The sequence below is a fragment of the Furipterus horrens genome, unplaced genomic scaffold, assembly GCF_987537825.1.
Source record: "Furipterus horrens unplaced genomic scaffold, mFurHor1.1.pri manual_scaffold_7, whole genome shotgun sequence".
In the NCBI taxonomy this organism is placed as follows: domain Eukaryota; kingdom Metazoa; phylum Chordata; class Mammalia; order Chiroptera; family Furipteridae; genus Furipterus; species Furipterus horrens.
The window spans coordinates 27657486-27679131 of NW_028327177.1; the positions used below are offsets into that span (position 1 = coordinate 27657486).

The 21646-nt window shown below is 32.7% G+C and overlaps 1 protein-coding gene and 1 long non-coding RNA gene across 2 annotated transcripts in view; one reads left to right on the plus strand and one right to left on the minus strand.

Moving 5' to 3' along the window:
• VPS13B (vacuolar protein sorting 13 homolog B) overlaps nucleotides 1-21646 on the minus strand; it is a 714607-nt gene that overhangs the window by 311971 nt on the left and 380990 nt on the right. Inside the window, exon 30 of the mRNA XM_090283521.1 lies at nucleotides 17798-17909. Coding sequence (XP_090139647.1) covers nucleotides 17798-17909 — 112 coding nt within the window. The remainder of the gene's footprint in view (nucleotides 1-17797; nucleotides 17910-21646) is intronic.
• LOC150004170 (uncharacterized) lies at nucleotides 1694-19041 on the plus strand. The gene is made up of 3 exons (XR_016512372.1): nucleotides 1694-1755; nucleotides 17823-17936; nucleotides 18926-19041. It is a non-coding gene; the product is annotated as an uncharacterized LOC150004170 (long non-coding RNA).

Genomic DNA, 21646 nt, shown 5'->3' on the forward strand with positions numbered 1-21646 from the left:
GACCTATACCTTGAAAGTAGCTAGTAGCTGTTAAGTGATAAACATTCACAAATATTTCTGAGGACACAAATGGCATAATAAAACTGATTTTTTCATAAGGAAGAAAAACAAGTTATTATTTCAATATTACAGGAAGAGGCTGTTTGGCAGCTAGTACATGCCTGCAGTCATAGTTAAATTAATGTAAAATACTATATCCAACACCAGCACTAAGAGATAAGACAAAAAATGAAATTACCCACATATTCATATGAGAGGAAGTGATTAAACTGGTTCCTCAAAAAAACAAAATAAGCATCAACACAAACACAAATGCACACACACATACACACACCAGAACAGAGCACACATTTCTTTAGGCTCACCACTGTTGAATGGTGAATGACTAAAAGGTGATCTAATGATAAACTAAAAATAAAGTTTATAAAGTGCCAAAGAGCAATATAAAGGTAATAGAAAAGATTATTATGAAAGACTAAAAGATCTATTTTCATATATTTTATACAGAGTAAATAAAAAAACCTAAAAATTTAGAATAATATATGAAGACTTAAAAGATATAATGGATCTAGAACCAGCATTTTAAAAAACTTCCTAAATTTCAATTACAGAATTCAAGTTAGTCCAAAAAAAGTAGAAAATAGTCATAAATCAAAGCAAGAAAAACAACTTCTCATAGACCAATAATCATAGGTAACTTGGTGTGTAACCATCTAGGCTAACATAAATAAGATTATACTATACATATGGTTTTTAAAACCATTTGCTCACCCAACAAATAACTCAATTATATTTCATGTTAATAAAACAGGCACACATATCGTCTGTGCAATGGTTGCTTTGAATTTTACTGAATATACTATTATTATATTAACCATTTGTCTATAGCTAAGCATTCAGGTCATTATCAAATTTTTGCAGTACGTACAATCAGAAACTATTCAGTCTTGTTTATAAAGCAGCCTAAACCTGTAGCAATTTAGCGCTTTACTGTTTTTCAACATGTGACCTCAGAATAGTAAAGAACATGTGTAATCATCAGCTTTAATTCTTTAAAGATATATAATATTGCAGATAGTGATATTTTGTCAATACTTACTGCAAGACATACACACCCAGGAAAACTACACTATAAAACTAGTATTCATCTTGAACTTTATATGCCCACAGGAGACTATGGGAAGAAAATGCTGAAAACCAAGTAGGCCAGGTAAAATAAGGAACTAAAGAGCATCTATCTACAGTACTGTTAGTACTGGCAGTCTCTAACACTGAATCATTTCTTTCATGAGAATCACTGTCTCTAGGAGGATTATCCAATTATGAAAAAATGAATACTTTAATGAAAATGAGAGGTGGTTATTAAAAAAAACAGTATCCTTAATTATAATAATGCTGCTAGGTATAGTTAATGACTCTATACATTAAGGATGGTCTAACTTTAATGCCCTGGACCACACCAGGGTCACAATTGGTAGCAGAACATAGATCAACATATAAAAGCCACCGAACACATGAAAGGAATTATAGTACATCACACATCAAACATTTTGGCCTGGTGCTTCCTTCCTCTAATCCTACTGGCAGGAAATGCCCTACATATCCTTTGAGGTGACCAGACACATTTAAAAATAGTCCCTTGTTAAAAAAAGCTCTTGGATACTGCAATTTTCTCCCAAGGAGAGAGCAACTCTTGCCCGGCACCACTGTACTACCTTCCTCCTTGCGACACAGAAATGGAGCTCCACTGACAAGGTACTGGAACTGCATGATGCAATTTCTTCTTCGAAGGATTAAAAAGGGGTAGAAAATAAACTTGGAAAAGGTTTTCATATTGCATATGACATAATATTGGGCAAAGCCACCCATAAATGCTATAGATTGAACTATTTTTAGTATAAATATATGTAAATACAGTTAACTGTTATATGAGTATACATGTTTTGATCTATGTCACCTTTTGGACTGTCTTTTCACCAGAAATTATTAATGGTGCTAAGAATAAATTTTTAAATAATCTTTTTTAGTATACCCATACTTAACCTTGAAAATGTACAGATGATTCTGGCACACTATTCATAATGAAGGCGGCTAAATTCTGAGGATGCACATTTTCAAATAAAATAATTAAATAAAGTAGAAAAAAATAGTTACAGATTCAGATTGAAAGATAACTTTCTCAGGGGGTTATCTGTTGTGATGTAAACTAGAATAGAAAAAAATCAAAACACTTAATTTTAGTGTTTTTTTTTCTGTAGTATAAATATGTTTACAGCATAATTTGCAACTGTTTACCAGAATAACAGAATATTGTCATTAATTTACTGTATATATCATTAACACATAATTTCCAACACCAAACTGAACAAATGATATTGCAATTCTATAACTCTATGTATGTTATTTTTTCCCCTAGTTTCTGGATAATTCTTAAAGTTTAGTGGTACTATACCTCAGTTTTAACAGGTGTTCTTTAAAATCACCTGGAAATACTGAGGTTGTGTTTCACTGAACATGAGCTTCGTGATTTCTATTCAGAACTTAATGACTGGGAATGTGTTCAGATGCTAAAGACATGCTGTCCATAGTGTGTTTGATAAGCTGACATGGGACAGGAATTCTTTTCACTGTTGTGTCAGTTTATCAAACCCATACCTGGACGACCATCAGTTCAGTGAGAGGACACTGCAATCCTCAAACACAAAGCATTATTTCCCTTTTGAGAAGCTATGTACTCTGACGTACAAATATCACATACATAAGTACATTTACTGTTATTTAATGCACTTAATAACAGTAAATAAAATTCATAGAAATTGGTTAAGAAGCTCACATTATAATAAGGTATATGCCAGGAATTTGTCTAATGAACACAGATGTTTATTAATACAATTTTTTAACTTTACATATACAGCTTTTATTTTTTCCTTATATTCATTAGTGATTTACATGGAAAATATCATAGTAAATAAATATAGTTTGATATTAAGATATTACCAACTGAACTTAAAAATTACACTTTAAACTCTGCTAAAATACGTGTATTTTGAATTATAAGAATTGTCACTGGTTCAGAAACCATGTCGAATAAATTTATAAATAGTAAATTATGTTGAGGAAAAAAAGTTTTCACAACCTACAACTTCATTTTTACATTCAGTTATGTCAAAACTAAACTACAATTTATAGAGCTCAGAATAGTGGTTAACTTTGGAGTGCAGAGTACTGGGTGGGACAGGAATGAGGAAGATTTCTGGGATGCTGGGTGGTGGCAATATGGCTATATCCACATGTAAAAGTTCACTGGGCTGTATGCAAGTGACTAATACACTTTTCCTGTATGTAAGTTACAAGTCATTAAAAAGTACAAAGATGTGAAAAAGTAAAAATCAGAAAAAAAATTAGTTATGTGCTTATTTTGTTTTTATCTATTTTTGCAATCACATTTGTAGTTTTCATTATCTTTGTGGAAAGATTTTCAGGTATCTAGTTTTTGCTCAAAGGTTAATGTTAGAAATGATGAGCAAGGAAGTATTTCAGACTGAGAAAATACCTGTCTTCACCACAGAGAATGTCTGGTGTCCAAACAGAGACTAAATATTTATAGTATATAAAACAGATAAAATTGTACTATTTATTTTAGGACAGTGGCTTCAGTAGATACAAAATAAGAAATAAAGATAAGTATGTGTAATAATAGTTATTGTTTAAATTGGTATTTACCAATTATTATTAGAAAATTATTATTCTTATTAGAAAATAATAATTTACTTGATCGCATGTAAAAACTATAAGAATTTTTTTAATAGTAGCATCCTATTAGTGGTTAGCAAGTACTTTTACACAACGTGTAGAGTTAATTTATTATTAAGTTAGTAGAAGTATTTATAATTAATAATAAATATTAAATGAATGCACAGATAAACTGCTTCCTAACTTGCTTTTTAAATTAGCTTCTGTATTTGTGGAGGGGATATGAAGAACTTGGCTGAAAACAGACACAGGGTAAAATGCGCTTCCTCAAATTCCAATTACAAAGCCAACACTGTAGCTCACATAAACAAGTTTCTTAAACTCAAAGCTGGTCAGAGATAGATTCAGCCATCCATCCATCCATCCATCTTCTATCATCCATTTAGGATGACAAATAGGTCACATTATATGAAAAACTACAGGAATAAACATGCAGGATACTCTTTGGTTACAATACTCAATCTTGTTATTAGTGACAGAAAATGTAATTCTTCCTTTACATCAGACACTTAAGAGAGTAGCACAATGGTCTGCTGTCTTTTAAAGAGGTGAGGGGATTAAGAAGTACAAATAGGCAGTTACAGAATAGCCATGGGGATGTAAGTACAGTACAGGCAATGGAGTACCAAAGAACTTATATGCATGACCCATGGACATGAACAATGGTAGGGGGATTGCCTGAGGAAGTAGGGGATGCTGGGTGAGGATGGGGGGCAAAGGGGAAAAATACCAGGCAACTGTAATAGCATAATCAATAAAATATAATTAAAAAATTTAAAAAAGAGCTATCAGTGGTTCTGGTGAATGGTCATTATTTTCCAGAAACTATAGAGATCTATCTTAAAGGTATAATACGCTTTCTCTCCCTTGTCTTTAAGCCCAGAGGTGTTTAGATAATAATTTCACATGATAATGTTAGTGTCTCAATGAATATCACAATCAGGAATGCATAAGATAGTGCATATCCAGTGTATTCTATGAAACCAGAATGTATTTGAAAGAAATGTAAGAGATTTTCGAAGTTCATAATAAAAACTATTATGATGTGAATCCAAATATACTCTATCATTCTTTAGTTTCTTTTCAACATGAACTTCTAGGGAAAATTATTGAAAATATCAATAACAGGGTTAAATACATTTAATATAACATTCTAAAATTTGTGACAGTAGAAGCCATAGTTCTTTTCAACACTGTTATTGAGATGGCTTTTGGCAGCAAACAGACACACATTGATGGAAACCTACATCCTGCTACAGGAAGCCACAGAAGACACAGTTACTTTGGTGAGGCCAAATATAAATCCAAAGTCTTCACACTAGATCAGCTGAAGAACACAACGGGGACTAAAAGTCTGCCAACGGTTTTCAAACACAGCTTTTAGGCAAGTTACTATCAATACCTATCATCCTAATGCCTCTGAACTGCTAAAAGGGAGTTAATTTAAAACAAGACTAAAAATTATAGAATTAGGAACATAATGTCACTAGATATAAAATACACCTTGCCAAAAACCAACACAATAGTTATTTCGAGAACATATATATAGAAACAAAATTAGAAAGAAATTAAAGGTTGGTAGAGGAGGGCATAGTATTTCGGCACTATTTAGAATTTAATTTTTACAATGTATCTGGGAGTTAATAATATTAAACACATCTATGAAAGGACATTAATTTCATCCATGAATTTTTACTGATCATATGCTTTAACTGATGATTGTTTGAGCCTGTGTATATAATTTAAGTATACGTGTAAAACAAGATAAAAACTAAGTTAATTCTGCTAATGCAAGTCTTCAAGAGTAAAAATAAATCAACTCCATTAACTTTCATAATTCTTTAAAGGTAAAATTCCATGAATAAACTGTCACAGATATACACCTGTGAGAAACTTCATTTCAAAAATGTCTTTAAAATCTTTGGCAAAATTACTATAAATTTTTTGCATAATGCTTGTAAACAATATTTAAGAGAATGAAATTCTCTATAGAGAGAAACAGAAACCCAATACTCGATTCAAATTTATTAAGTACTGAATGCATTAAAAAGGATTAGCAAATGTCTGCAAGAAAGAAATGGCTGAAAAACTCAACGACTGACAGTTTGTAAGGAGCTATGGGATAAATTAGTCACAGATAAAATCACAGAAGGGACATCTGAAGACCCACAAAAATTTATGGCATGAACCAAAAGCTTTATGCAGAAGTTCACAAATGTCCAATTATATACAAGAAGCATATAGTTCTCTCAAGTAAAAGATGAAAGTTAAGAAACTTTGTAATTAAAAATACTACAAAAGAAAGAAGTTCTGTTTTAAATATTTTAAAATTCTTTTAATAAATAAAATATTTTGGAAAAAGTATAAAGTAAGTTTTATTGTTACAATCATGTTTGCTTTTAAATCTTTTAGAATAGGTATTAAAAGATTTTGTGAATTTTTAGATAATATGACAGAACAATGATATAGGAATCCATATGTAATCTTAAATGGCTTCCAAATTTATACATCTAATTCTGTAAGCCCTATTTTCAGATATGTAGCTTAAACACAATATTTTCCAGTTGCATGTGATTAGGGGAAAAAAGCCCAAGTTATAAGAAACCTTCATAACAAACTTATTCAGCTTTGATATAATCTTGGTGTATGAAAAATACATGTGAACAAATAGTACACAGTGGTTTTAAAATAATAAAATCAATATTTTCTTCAACACAATTTAGAGAAGAATGATATATAATAATACTCTGGGAAGAAAAAGAAGTTTTAACTTTTCTCCTCTTTTTCATAACTTTAAGATAGAACGAGAGTAATAATTAAATTATACTAAGGTAAAAATAGAAATATTTATAAATATTTGTTTTATAATGATTTAGAACATCTTATGAAATAAAAACCACAAAAATATACTGAGGTTAATAATCAGACAATCTATGTAAATATTTAGATTTGGTCATGAATGACTTTGAAGTTCATAGCAGATGAGAGAAAAATTTTGATGACAATCAAAATCATTACCTAGGGAGCTATTTTCTATAGATCAGATGCAGTATTAAGTATAACCTAAGTGAAAACTCTTTTAAAACAGTCTGCATGCTCAATATCCTCAAGGGCCAAAAGATTCAAGCACTAGGGTTATTAGAACTTGCACTATAAATTGTGTCTCTAATATCTATAATATTAAGTCCATCCAGCTTGTAATGTTTTAGAAAACCCAAGGAAAATGCAAAATTGGTCCTAATAGTTTTTTCAATTTATTCATTGGTAACAAGAATGTTGTCAAAGAAAAACAAAACTTAACATCACAAGAGTAACAAAACTTAATGGAATATAAGTGTGAAAGTTCAAAAAACATTTCAAACTTAGTGTTATACACTAATTCATAATACATTTGTTAAATTAAAGCCAGTCTGTCTCACAAGAAACTGAGTTACAGGCAGCAAGAAGTAGTGGTAAAGAGCTTGGGAAATGGGAACCGGTTCTATCACTTACTTTATTTGTGACCCAGGAGAGATTATCTAATGTCTAAGGGTCCGTTTTGTTTTTTTTTGTCTCTGAAATACTTATAATCATAATATCTGACCCATGGAGACTATGACATAAGCAGTGCATTGAAAGCACCGAGTAGAATCCTTGACACAAGAAAGCTCTCAAGAGGTCTTAGATATTACTGCTGCTACTACTAGTACTACCACTTTTATATTACAATTGCAAAAAGGTAGATCAGACACTGGTAGAGAAGCCCACAGAAAAGGAAAAGTGCTTCTAAGTAAAAATGATTATCAAAGGTTTCAAAGAGAGAGGATTTAAATGAGACATTAAAAGTATACAGGGGTTGAACACCATAGAAAAAGGTTTTAAAAGGATCCAAAACCTAACCTAATATTAAGTTTTTATAACAAAAACTCTTTGAAAGGCTGAACTAGAAGAAAACCATATATCAAGAAAGTTGAAATTGCTTACATAAACAAGGGTCAAAGAACAGTACATAATAAGTATAACTGGGTACATGAAATATTCGATTTGAAGAGGTGTCTTATGTAAGAAAGGAATCAGTAATAAGAATTGAAGTATAGGTTGAGGGTCGATTATGAAGGGAAGATGCATATTGGGTTTAAAGATAGGGTTTTTGTCACGTTAAAAATTGAGCACTATGATAGATGTTGAACAAAGAATTGCTATCACCCAATAATGTTTCAAAGTGGTGCATTAAAACCAAAACACCTACAATATTTTAATTCACACAGTAGTGTTGAATTGTCAATCCCTTGGCCTTGGCAATCCACATGGTAACAAAGAACATTTTAGCTACAATCATTTCAGTTTACTATTGGTATTGATAAACATGTTCTTTAAGGAACCTTAGTAGCTATTTCACTGAAAGAAAGAACTCAATTTCCTTTTCCAATTTCTCAGGTATAATAATGTTTTGAAGTCTGGGAAGTCTGAGTCACAATATGTTCTACAAAAGTTTTTAGGCTTTAATGAAGTTTTTTAATAATGAGAATATTTTGTTGGTTAGAAAAAAGGTCTTTAAATCATCTTTCGATCTACATCTAAAACAGCTATTCACAAACAGCCCAGTGTTTCTGAATATGATGACAGTGAAGGATGCCAACAATATATTACTGAGTTAAAGAAAAAACCCAATATACAGAACACTATGTAGAGTATAAGCCCATTATTTAAGACAGGGTCTTAGTCTATCTCTGTTTTTGTCTCTGTCTCTGTCATCTCTCTGTCTCTTTTTCTCTCTGTCTCTATCTCTCTGTATCTCTCACACACTCACACACACACACACACACACACACGCACACACACACATGGTCTAAAAGAGTGTCAACCTAAGTATTACAATAGCCACAGAGTAAGCCAGTAGTTAGCCCTCAGAGTAGGCCCTGGAAAGAAAAGGAATTTCATTTTCTATGGGCACACTTCAATGTTACTTAATTTTTTAAAATGGAACAATACTACCCATTTATTTTAAAAATGTTAGTAATACAGGTTTATTAATAGATTAAAATAAAGGTAGATTTGCTATTAAAAGGTAGTCTACCAATTATGCTATTTTAAGAAATCTTATTTTAACTTTTCATATTATAATTTGATAATAAGCTGACTGAATAATGATAAGCTAAACGTAAAAAATCTGGAATAAAAGAAAGAACATTAAAATATACTGAAAATATGATGCATTTACTTAGACTCATTAATAATTAATGTTAATGTTTCTATTCCCCTTGATATTTCTAAAAGAAAAAAAATTGAATGGAATGAAAAAACACTTCTCTCTATTCATTCCTGTGAAAACTGCAAATCTAGATGGAACTTGTGGAATCAATCTTTCCTCTTCCAATAATTTTCAGAAGATACAGGACAGAATGTTGTAAAGACACTTATAATAAAAATGGAACCCCACACACACAAACAAAAAAAGGTTTAGAATGCAAGGTCATAACTTCTGATTTTGCTTATTCATCAATCTAGGCATTATGAGAGGTGTTGTAGACCAAGCATGAATTATTATGATATCAAACCTATCAGAGCTCACAATGTAATTTCATTGGCTCAAATTATGTGGTTGAGGTCTTGAGTTCCATGAAGGGAAGTGGCCTAAGTTCTAATAAAAAATACATATCTATCATTGGTGTCTTAGTACATTGCAGGTACTCAGTAATTATCTATTAAATAGCTAAAATAATTATCAATGTATATTTAATAAATGAATGAATTAAAGTAATAAATGAATTGATGTATGTATGCACATATGCAATGGAATGACATAACTGTCTCAAGATTTCCATTGTTTTAATGGCGAATATAGAGCTATTTATTCTATTTCTCACATTAAAAGCTATTTTTAGAAAACAATTAAAATGAAGTTCAACTACTCATACATAGTATTCAGAATCACAATCAAAGAAATGTTTAGAAAAGTCTTCAGAAGTATAATAGAAATCCAATGTAATTTTCCTATAGCAATTATACTGTAAAATGGCTTAAGGTCTAGACTGAGATTTATTTTCATTTTTAATAGAAACAACCACAAACACTATAGTTAATGAACTAGTATTTGTAAATACAAAGTTTCTAAATATATATATATAACTCACTTATCTAAAAAAAGTATAACCAAATTATTTACTTAATATAGTTAAGTTACAAACATATTTAATTTTACTTCATTATAATCCCAATTTTATTTTATTTCCTTACATCAACCTATGAAGGAACATTTTTTCAGCACAGGTAATTTCTTTTTTAATCTGCCTTTATAACCTTTTATCCACAACTGTTTCTCTCTTTCTCATTTGAGACAAGAATCTGAATCATGTCTCAGGTAACGGGTTGCCTAAGATAAAAGAAGAGCTATCAGGCCAGACGATGCTCAGAACTATGGTATAAGTCAGGAAAGTGATGGAACACATCACAGAACAGGAGAATCCCAGGATGAGCTGAAAGGAAACTGGGAAATGACCTTGTCCAGGATTAGCAGACGTAAACTAGGTAGATCAGCTGGCAAGGACAGGCAGGGAGAGAGGGAAGAGGGTTAAGTAAGGGGCTCATGAGCATATATAGCTGAGCAGGAACACTGAATAAATAGTGTTATGTATGTCCTGTTGTTTTCTAGTGGATCACATGCTTTTGAGAGTAATAAAGTACAAATTCATATAAGGTGTAAGTTACCAGAAGTCTTGTTATTTTATATTTTCTGAATTATAGATTCCAAAAGTCACCAACTGCTATCAACTGAAAGTTTATGAACGTTTTGAAGTTCAAGATTGTACTGAGGGCAACCTTGTTAAGGAGTGGGAAAGCCTATGAATGGAGGCCACTCGCTTTTTGAGCATTTCACAATATTTGGATGTGTAGCATTAAAAATTACTAACACTTATTAAAAATGTATGTTTTAAAAATCCCCTCTTTATAAAAGGATTGGAAACCACTGATCTAATCTGCTCAAAAATCGTGTGGTCCTTGAAGCAGCACATCACAATCACCCAGGATTAGGGTCACACCCAACCACTCAGGAACTTGGTAGAAATGTGGAATTTCAGGCATCACCCCAGATCTCCCAAGTCAAAACCTGCATTTTAAAAAGACCCACAGGTGCTTTGTATGCACATTAAATTTAAGGACTGGTGAATTCAACATGAATCAAAACCTTCTGTGTGGCCTTCTTGATCAGCCTCTGCAACGTCAGTGATGGGAGCTCACTACCTTCTGAAATAGTCAACATTTTCAAAAATAAATTCCTGGTCTCCACCTGCTCAACCCCCAAACCAAATACTCCCACAGTTTTTCTTCCCTATATTAATCTCATCCTTCCAGTTGCTTAGTCCACACAATGGAATTATCCTTATCTTCTCTGCTTCACGTGCAATCCATCTACAATTTCTCTTAAAACCTTAACCTCTAAAAATACCTACAGAATCTGACCACTGACCACCTCCACAACTACTACCCTGGTCCAAGCCATCATCATCTCTTGCCAACATTACTGCAAGTAACAAAACTTTGCCCTTCTCTGCCTGCAGTCTGTTTTCATACATTGGCCTGAATTATCTGCTTAAATATAAATGAAGTCACTGCTCTGCTCAAACCCTCTGAGGGCTTCTCATCTGATTAAAAAAAAAAAATTAACTCTTCAATAATCAAAAGCACTTCATACCACATATTCAGGTACTCAAATAACAGAAATAACCCTTAGCATGACTCCTTTAGAGCTCAATATCACACTTAAGTTTGTTTCACTGACCTGTCACTCCTTTTGTTTTTAAATGCATATTTCACCTCTTTTTTAAAATTTATTTTATTCATATAAAGGCTATATATTGTTACTGTAAGTCAAATTATGTACAAGTAGTAAAGTTCTGCTACCAAACATACATATTAAGGTATTTTATCTTTTCACATGACAGGCTAGAAAATGCCAAAATGAGATACTTGATCAATCTCCTTCAGTTGGCAAAGCTTTAACAAATTGCTTCATGAGACTCAGTTTTATTTGCAGAGTTGGGAATATAACGTTCTTTCTGTCAACAAGTGGCTCATGTAGAATGTTTGGATCACCAGGTTTGAGGTCAGATCTTGGAGGCCAATTCGATTCCACCCAATGCTTCTCACGAACTCTGCTGTCCCACATACACAGAAAACAGGGATACTTGGTGTATCCACGTTGCTGACCAAGAGGAGGCAGACCATTTTAAGGTCAACACATTTTCTAATGGGTATCTTTAGTCCCTGTTGGCAATTCCTTCATTTCTTTCTGCAGGTAGATACTCGATAAACAGGGTAAAAAACAAAAGTATTATTTCAAAATTCAGCAGTGAGGATTAACAACCAATCCCTGACCACAATGGCCTCTAAAGCTCTTCCGTGTCTTACCTCGCAGTCCTATGTTTCCCAGGCACGCAACTGCTTCAGCTACTACTGGCTTCTTTCGCACACTCCTGTTTTCTCAGCAAGAAGTCCTCTCTAATTAGGTTATGCTGTCCACCTCTAACTCCCATTTCCTATCTTCCCCCGTTATTCTGCCACCCTAACTCTTAAGATATTCTAACATACCAGAATACCTGTTTATTATTTTGTAATGGTCTCTCCTTCTCATTAAAAGCATATTCCATGAAAGCAGGGATTTTTCATTTGTCTCGTTCACTGATGTACACCCAATACCCAAAATAGTGTCTGATGCACACTAGGCTCCCAATAAACATTTGTTAAATAATGACTAATGAACGAATAGTCTCATTTATTAGACTTTTATAATTTGAAAGGCTTTCATTCTTTTGAGTTCTAACTAGTGTCATTATAATATACACTAATTTAACAATCCTAGGTCTATTCTTAGCTTCAGAAAGAATGAAGCTACTCCACATGACACAATAGTCCAAGTTTTTGAAGAATGGTTCCATGTTCTATCTTTAGTTATGTCAGTTTTACTGTTGTTCCATCAAAGATCAAAGGTAATATGTCTTTTTGTACTGGCTGCATTTGCAACTTTGAATTCAGTTAACCTTTGGTTTTAAACATCTCACGGGTGAGCCATATCCTGTGTTTCTTGCAGGCCTCCCCTAACAGTTCTGCCCCGTTCAATAGAAATATAATGCCAACCACAAATGTGAGCCACCTATAAAAATAAAAACTTTCTAGTAGTCATGATAAAAACAAGGTTTTAAAAATCAGTGGAAAATAGTTGTAATAATATATTTAACTCAATATATATAAAATATTGCCATCACAATGCATAATCAATATAAAGATTTTAAATGAGACATTTTACTTTGTTTTCTTCTTAATCCATTAAAATCTTGTATATATTTCATACTGACAAAACATCTCAATTTGGACTAGCTACATTTCAAAAGCAGGAGAGCCACGTGTGGTTAGCAGCTACTGTACTGAACAATGCATCTCTACCTTGGCTTTGTCTTCTAAGAAAAGGGGAACTTTGAGAAACTCAAATTCTTCTTGCCAGCTGCTTCTCCCCTCCCAGCATTCGGATACAGCATTTTGAAGGACTATGTGTCTGGTTCTTCTCCAGATTCCAGTATGTCACTCTAGCCCACATGACTGACAAATGTCCCTTGCCTTCTCCTCCCCACAACGAAATCTCTCCGCTTATAGCAAGACAAGGCAGACAATTCTGAAGTTGAAAATAGCACCCAGTCTCTGCTAAAAAAATTTTTTTTAAAGGTATTTCTCTCTTTCTCTCTCTGGAGTTTAATTTCTCTGGGCCTTTTTGTGACACCAATTTTTGATATACTCATATATACATATATTTTAAGTCAATTTTACTGAAATTCACCTTTTTGAGGTGAAAATTTCAGTGTTTTTTGTATATTATATTGTACTCACTATGTATTACTCAGTATAAACTCAGTGCACATCCCATTGTACATCACTACTACCTAATTCTACAAGTTTTATCACTGCCCCCCCCCAAATCCTATATTATTAAGTTTTCCTCTCTCCCCTCCTAGCAACCACTATACTAACTTTCTGCCTCTATGAATTTGTCTACTGTGGACACTTCATGCGAATGGAATCATATAATATGTGGTATTTTGTGTCTGGCTTCACCGAGTTTGCAGGTTTCCAAGGCTGATCCATGTTGTAACATGTACTCCATTCCTTTCCATGGCAGAATATTATTCTAATGTATGAGTATACCACATTTTGTTTAGCCTTTCATCAGCTGATGAACCTCTGGGTAGTTTCCACCTTTTGGCTATTATGGACAGTGCTGCTATGAACATTGCTGTGCACGCTTTTATGTGGACATATGTTTTCAATTCTCTTGGGTACATACCTAGGGGTAGAATTGCTGCTTCATATGGTAACTCTATGTTTAAACTTATGAGGAATTGCCAAACAGTTTTCCACAGCAGCTGCACCGTTTTACATTCTCACTAGAAATGTCTGAGGGTTCCAATTTCTCTACATCTTTTATCTTTTTTACTGTAGCCATTCTAATGGGTATAGTTTTGACTTGCATTTCCCTGCTAATTAGGTTGAACATCTTCACACACGCTTATTGGCCATGTTTCTATCTTCTTTGGTTATACATCTTTCCCCATTTTAAAAATTGGGTTGTTTTTCTATTATTGAGTTGTAAAAGTTCTTACATTCTGATTATATCTCTTATCAGATACATAACTTGTAAATATTGTCTCACATTCTGTGGAGTCATCTGCAGCATAAAAGTTTATAATTTTGGTCAAGTCCAATTTACCTATTTTTTCCTTTGTCCCCTGTGCTTTTGGTGTCATTTTAAAGAAACCATTATCTAAACCAAGGTCACAAAGATTTACATGTATGTTTTCTTCTGTAAGTTTCAGAACTTTAAGCCTCATATTAGGTCTCATATCCATTTTAATTTCTACGTATAGTACCAATCAAAGGTCCAATTTCATGTGGATATGCAGTAGTCTGAGCACCATTTGTCGAAAAGACTACTATTCCTCACCACTGAATTATCTCAGCTCTTTTATCAAAATCCAATTGATTATAAATGTGATGGTTTATTTCTGGATTTTCAATTCTATGCACTGGCCTATGTGTCCATCTTCAGGCCAGTGCGCGACGACCTTCATTACTATTGTTTTGTCAGAAGTTTTGAAATCAGAAAGAATGAGTTCTACAACTTTGTTCTTTTACAAGATTGTTTTGGCTCTTCTGGATTTCTTGAATTTCCATATGAATTTTAAGATCAATTTGTCAATTTCTGCAAAGAAGCTAGGCTAAAGTTTTGATTGGGATTTTGGTGACTTTGTATATGATTTTGAGACATACTGGCGTCCCCAACACTGTCATCTGAACTATGTACATTGTTTAGTTTCTTTCAACAATGTTTTGTAGTTTTCAGAGTATAAGTTTCACACTATTTTTGGGAAATTTATTTGTAGGCATTTAACTCGTTTTGATGCTATCATACATAAAATTGTTTCTTTGATTTCACTTTTAGATTGTTCATAGCTGATTGTTACTATGAACTGGTTTTTATATTTGATTTGTTATGCTGCAATCTTGCTGAACTTGTTTATTTGCCCAACAGTTTTTCAGTAAGTTCTGTAAAATTGTCTATATACAAGATCACATCATCTGCAAAAACACATGGTTTTATTTCTTCCTTACAATCTGGGTGCCTTTTATTTTATTTCTTGCCTAACTGCCATGGGTAGAACCTACAGTATAATGCTGAATAGAAGTGGTGAGAGCATATATCCTTGTCTTGTTCCTGATCTCAAGGGGAAAGCATCCAGTCTTTCATGATCAACTATGTTAGCTGTGGGTTATGATAGATGCCATTTATCAGGTTGAGAAGGTCAGAAACACTAAGACAGAAAGAAGAAGCACCAAGAGCAGATTCAAAAGAAAGAGGAAGTAACATATGGAAAGGGAGCAGGATGGTGAAATGACTGAATTTTATAAGCGGGGGGCAGGAGGGGAGGTACTAAATGATAGAAAAGTGAATTTAAAAAGAAAGGTGGGAAAGAAGGGGAAGGGTCTAGTCAAGGAACTAGTATGAATGACCCATGGACATGGACAACGGGGTGGTGATTGAACAGGGGGCTGTGCAGGGTAGGGGGGAGCAATGGGAGGAAAAATAGGACAACTGTAATAGAAAAACAATTTTAAGAAAAGAACGCTGAAAGAAATTCATAAGAAATAGATTCTGAAATGCTCTGTCATTTGTTAAGTATATAGTTTTGGCAAAAGAAAAATTCTGTGTGTCTTGTTTTGTCATTATTAAAAAAAAAAGTACGGGCATTTTATAAACATAAAGTGTCTGCCATATACTTTTTGTGTACATATTTTTATGTATTTTTGTGTGAGACACTGAAGTTCTAAGGAGATAATATACTTTTTTACAATTTATTTTTGGCATTGTGTTTTTATGTTTTATAAAATAAATCAAATAGCAAAACAGGATAGGAAATAAGATAGGGAAAGAAGGGGAAAAGTAAAGAAAAGATTGAAAAACAAAGAAAAGGAAAAGGTTAAGAATGAAGAAAGATACAGAGTGGTAAGGAAACATTAGGTAGGAAGAAAGTAGGGAGAGTAACTAAGGAGAGAGACTGAGAAAAAAAAGTGCAAGAAGGACAAAGGGAAGTGAAGCAACAATGCTGACTTAGGAAAGCTGCATCTTCACCAATGAAGGCTGCAGAGCCAGAAAGTGCGGGGTACAGGAGGAAAGGAAGTCTCTCTGGAGTTCACTTTATTGATGGTGATAGAGTCTTTTAATATGAAACATATTTCACCAAAAGCAGAACTGTTTTTGAGAACCACTTACTTCTAACGTGAAAAGAAAGATAAATACACCTGAAAGGATTTCCAAATGTTAAAAAATTATATTATTTTCATACAGAAAGGATTCTACTCTGATCCACTGCCTAGATACTGAGGGACTCGAAAAATATGAGTTGTGATCTTGACTCTATCATTATTTGACAAGAGGCAATTATTCTTTTGGATCTTCAGTTTTCTAATTTATAAAATAAGAAATCTGAATTAGATAATTCCTAAAGCTCCCTTCAGTTCTGACATCATAAGATTTTACATAAGCTTAAAAAAAAAAAAAAAAAACTTAAGGGATAAATGCTAAAAGCTACCAAAAATATTAATATAAGAAGAGAGTATGATATATAATTCAAAGGAAAAAAATATCAACTCAAATATCAGAAAAATTGAGAAAATACAATCCCCACTTAAAGTGGCTATTACCCCATAGGTAGTAAATGCATTAAAAAAATGAGAATCTTTTCCTAGCAGTAGCATTATTTGGAAAAGAATAGAAATTGATTCTTTAAAGGAGACTACAACATCTGAAAAACAGACCGGCGGGAAGACTAAGACACTTGTTCAGCTGTTTTTCTGTGACTTGTCTCACTTGGTTTATTTGCAACTGTACTTTTATGTCTGGCAGCAGTGCCAACTCCAGTACGAATGATATATTATTTTTATCATGTTGATTACATATGTTCATCAGTTTAGTTGTCCATATATGCTTGGTGTGGTTTGCAAATCTCAGTGACAAAATCCAGAGCATGGCATTTTCACAGAAAGTGTTTACTGTGAAATTTCTCCTTAGAAGTTTGCTTTTCTTTACAGCTTTGATCCAGATGACATCCACAGTCCTACATTTCAAATAATGGCTTATAGTAAAATCAAAAAATGCTTCAATTTGATACAACATGACTACAGTAGGATGCGGTAGTTCTAGAGAGGACTTCATTTTCTTATGTGATTAGAGATTTGGTAAAATTTAGAGTCTGCTAAAATTTTCCAAACTGTGCTTCTTCAGTTTTATGGTGACTTGGTACTTACATTCTGTTATTCATCAACACTTCACAGAAATACTTGATTTGTCTGAATGAATTTAAAAACCCACAACTGAAGAAAATCAGAAAAACATGGTTTTAAATATCAAAAGATCCCAAATGAAAAATATTTCTACAGGCCACACTAAGCAAGTTTTATTGATCAGTGTACTTCGCAGGATGAAATTGTTGCAAGATTGAACATGAGAAAATAAACTTACTGGTAAATATCTTTCCTGAGGACAGATCTGCCAAGCGGATTGTCAGCCTGGGGAGCCATGGCAACAGAACCGATCTTCAAAACCAGGGTGTCTTCTTTTGCTGCCTGATTAACTGTAACAAAAGAAACAGATTTATGAGGTAGGCAATGGGTCTGTGAATAAGGAGGAATCTTTGAGTAAAGGTGTAGAAACCTTAAAATAAGAACAACAAATGAGGACAAAAAAATATGTTTAAAATAGAAATATTTGATGTTTCTTATTCCTTTTATATCCCATTAAGTACTTTTCTGTCATATACAATTAAAATGATGCTGGAAAAAACAACTCCAACCCAATATTAAAACGTATGCTATTAAACATATATAAGCAGTACTGAAGCAGTCTGTGTATCTCATTCCATAATCTTATCCTATTGCATCTCACTTCTAAGTGATTTTCAGACCTTGGATTTTTAACACTGCACTGCCGCCTACCAACATATTAAGGGGTAAAGCAAGGTCCATAACAAATTCTCAAAGCCATTTAAATTTAGGTGCTTAATCATAACTACATGCACACACACAAAGTATACCACTATATTAGCTGTAAAATGTCAGAAGACCTAAAAGAAATACAAAGGGTACAGTGCTGAAGAAAGGGGGAAAAAGTGATTATTTAATATATGAGGATATTTTAACTTGTTATCCTAGGCACATTCTAATTTTAAAATTTCTATTATGAAATTGCTTGACAGATAGCAATTTCACACCTGTATAAAAGTTCTTCTTCCTAATGGAATCTAAATCGAAGGTGAGCAATCTCAGAAAACCATAAAGGTAAAAAGATATATCAATTTCTAATTCTCTCTTTATGCTGAATAAAATAATATTTTAACATGTTTTCATCTTATAAAGTTCAACAGTCTTTCTATAAATCACCAGCTAATTCAATGTCTTTTCTAAGGACTATTGGGAATGGATAGCAGCTCTTGATGACACCATTAATTTATATTAAATTTTACTCCCTCTTCACAATTATTTTACTGTAGTAGCTGTTTAAAATTGTTTAAAATGTTTTAAAATGGTTATTAATATGCAACTTCATTGGTTTTGAAGAAAATATATACTAAAACTCACAATTTCTCTCAAGGAACTATTATCATCTGCCTCCAATGGAACAGAAAGGGACTGGATGCAAGACCTCAGGAATATCCTGAACAGAACATGCCAACAAAGACATACAATCCATACTTCCCAAACTATAGTGCCCAAAGAATGTAAGAGCTAAGAGATTATTTCCAGCTGCTCAGCAGTACACTCAGTGTAGTCTGACTTAGATTAGTCTAAAAAAAAGAAAATCAGAATTAAGAAAATCAGAAAAAATAGAAAGAAAGATATTCAGTGAGGAGAAGAAGGAAACAAGATGTACACAAAGGAGTGGTAAAATGGAGGGTCGGGGGGAGAAAGAACAGCAACAGGGGAAAAAGATGAGCTATCACAGTAAATATTAGCATGTGGATGCCACAATAAAGACAGTACTTTTAAATGTCCACAGCAGAGAGATCAAATAGAAAACTACTTTTCATGCAGCTGCACTATTTTCAAATGACTAGAAGTCTGTCTTGATTATAGGTCCTTATATTATGAACATTGTTTACATTTCACAGATCTTGCATTTTACGCCAAACTTATCAAATAGTTCCATGTGGGCAAAACCTCTGATTAAGCAGCAGGCATCAATTAAATCAATAAATAGTAAGCCTGGAGAATAGGCCATACCACAAAAGTGCAATTAGTGTACTTGCTAACTGTTCTTCCAGGCTACAGATACTACCCACCATATGAAAGTCTGAAATGTAATAGAAACACTGCAGTAAATGAGGTACATATGGAGGGAAAATGACGTACTTGGTGTTACATACAAAGCCAGATCCAAGAACAGAATTCTGTTTCTGTTAGAGCCAAAAGTGTTCTCACTAGATTATACTGACTATGAAGTTATAATAAAAAAAGGCACTTAATACAGATCATTCACAAACTAAATGAAAATAATCAATTTTATTACAGAAGGTAAACAGCTAGTCAAAACATATCTTTGATATATAAAAAAAAAAAACAAAAATAGGTATTTATGTAAGACAGTGCCTTGAGTCATTTCTTCAGTTACTTTATAGTTGGAAAAAAAACAAGCTTCCCTTTTTTTGGTTTACTTCACCTGCATTTAATAGTTGGGCCACATGAGGAAATGTTCCCTTTAGAAGCATTTTCAACATGAAAATGAATGCCTTCCTTTATTGCTTTAACTGTATTTCAAAAAAATTGAGCCTCATGAGGAACTACTCACTCTAGAAGACTCGCACTAGATCCAAAAAACAGTTCTTTATTCTGAAATAAATAGCTTAAATCTGGAAGTCAAACACCTGTAGATTCAGAATCTTGATAACTGCTCACAATGCAAATATCAGACTTCCAATATTACTACTTTAAAATATGAGAATGTTAAATATATTTCGAACATTACTAACTAAATTTTACATGTGAACTTGAAGAGGTTTTACATTCAATGGAACATGAAATGAAAGTGTGAAAGATCTTATCTGTTCTAGGGCCAAGAGAATGTATTGAAAATGAAAAGACTATGAGCAATTCTGAAATTACGAGCTTGTATATAAATAACCAAAAGCTTAAATAAAGAACAGAATTTTCATGCAATTGTCAGAAAATAGTAAGATTGTTGCTTATAACTAAGTTTTCTAAAATCCAACATGAAATAGAAGTACTTTGGAGACCAACTTTCCTTTAAGATTCTCAACAAAACTCAATACAGCAAAACATTTAAGGTCTCAAGAGTATCTGAACTTGCCACTGTGCAGCGTTATACTTTTATAAAGCCATAACCGTAGTGTGATTCCTACACAAAGTTACCAACAAAAGCTTTTAATAGTTTTTGCCATATTTTCCGTGGAAGACAGAAAGAAGGGTCAGTAAATGTGTAACCTAATGATTGTTAGGTATCTTAATGGGAAATACAGTTGCTTGGAGATTTTTTTAATAGTTTCTGCTGAGAAGTATGATACAGTACGATTTAGCTATGCTATCACATTTACTAAGACATAATTTATACAGGTACTTTCAGTTTAATTAATGTGTAAAAATTTATTCAAGGAAATTTTTTAAAGCCTTTTTGCAGTAAAATAAATACTATGCTCTTGACTCTTCCTAGGTATTACTAGAGTTAAGTAATCACATTTATTTCTAATGGAATTGCTGCTTCAATTATGTTTTACTTATTTAGTCCAATTATATCTTCTACATTCAATATTCCATATGAAATACATATTTAAAAATTTGTCTACACTTAAACAATGGCTTCAATGGTAAAATTTATGTAATACGACTTTACTGTCATAAAAAATTTTTCATGTGTGTATTATGGTTATTTGAATTAAGAGTAGCAATGATACGAAATAAAGTGTCAAAAATTAACATATATGCCAAAACCTTTTAATTTTTGGCATGCATTTTAATATCTGTATTTTATGAGTAGGCACGTATTCTGGCAATTCATAACATCTAATAGATTTTTAGATATGAATATACATTTAAGTAAAGATATATACATGTACATATAAATATAGGTATACACACAGACACACAAACAGACACGCACACACAGAGGCAGAAAGTAAATAAAAACAAAAATGTAAAGATGTATGCAATACAATGAAGGCCAGCTGAAAAGATTTAATACACAAAGAGCTCTTATAATTGATAAAGAAAAGATGAGCAACTCCTAGAGAAGCAGTGTATTTTCGACTGACAAAAGACCAAAACGTTTGATGAACCTTTGTTAGGATGAGATTGAGGAAAC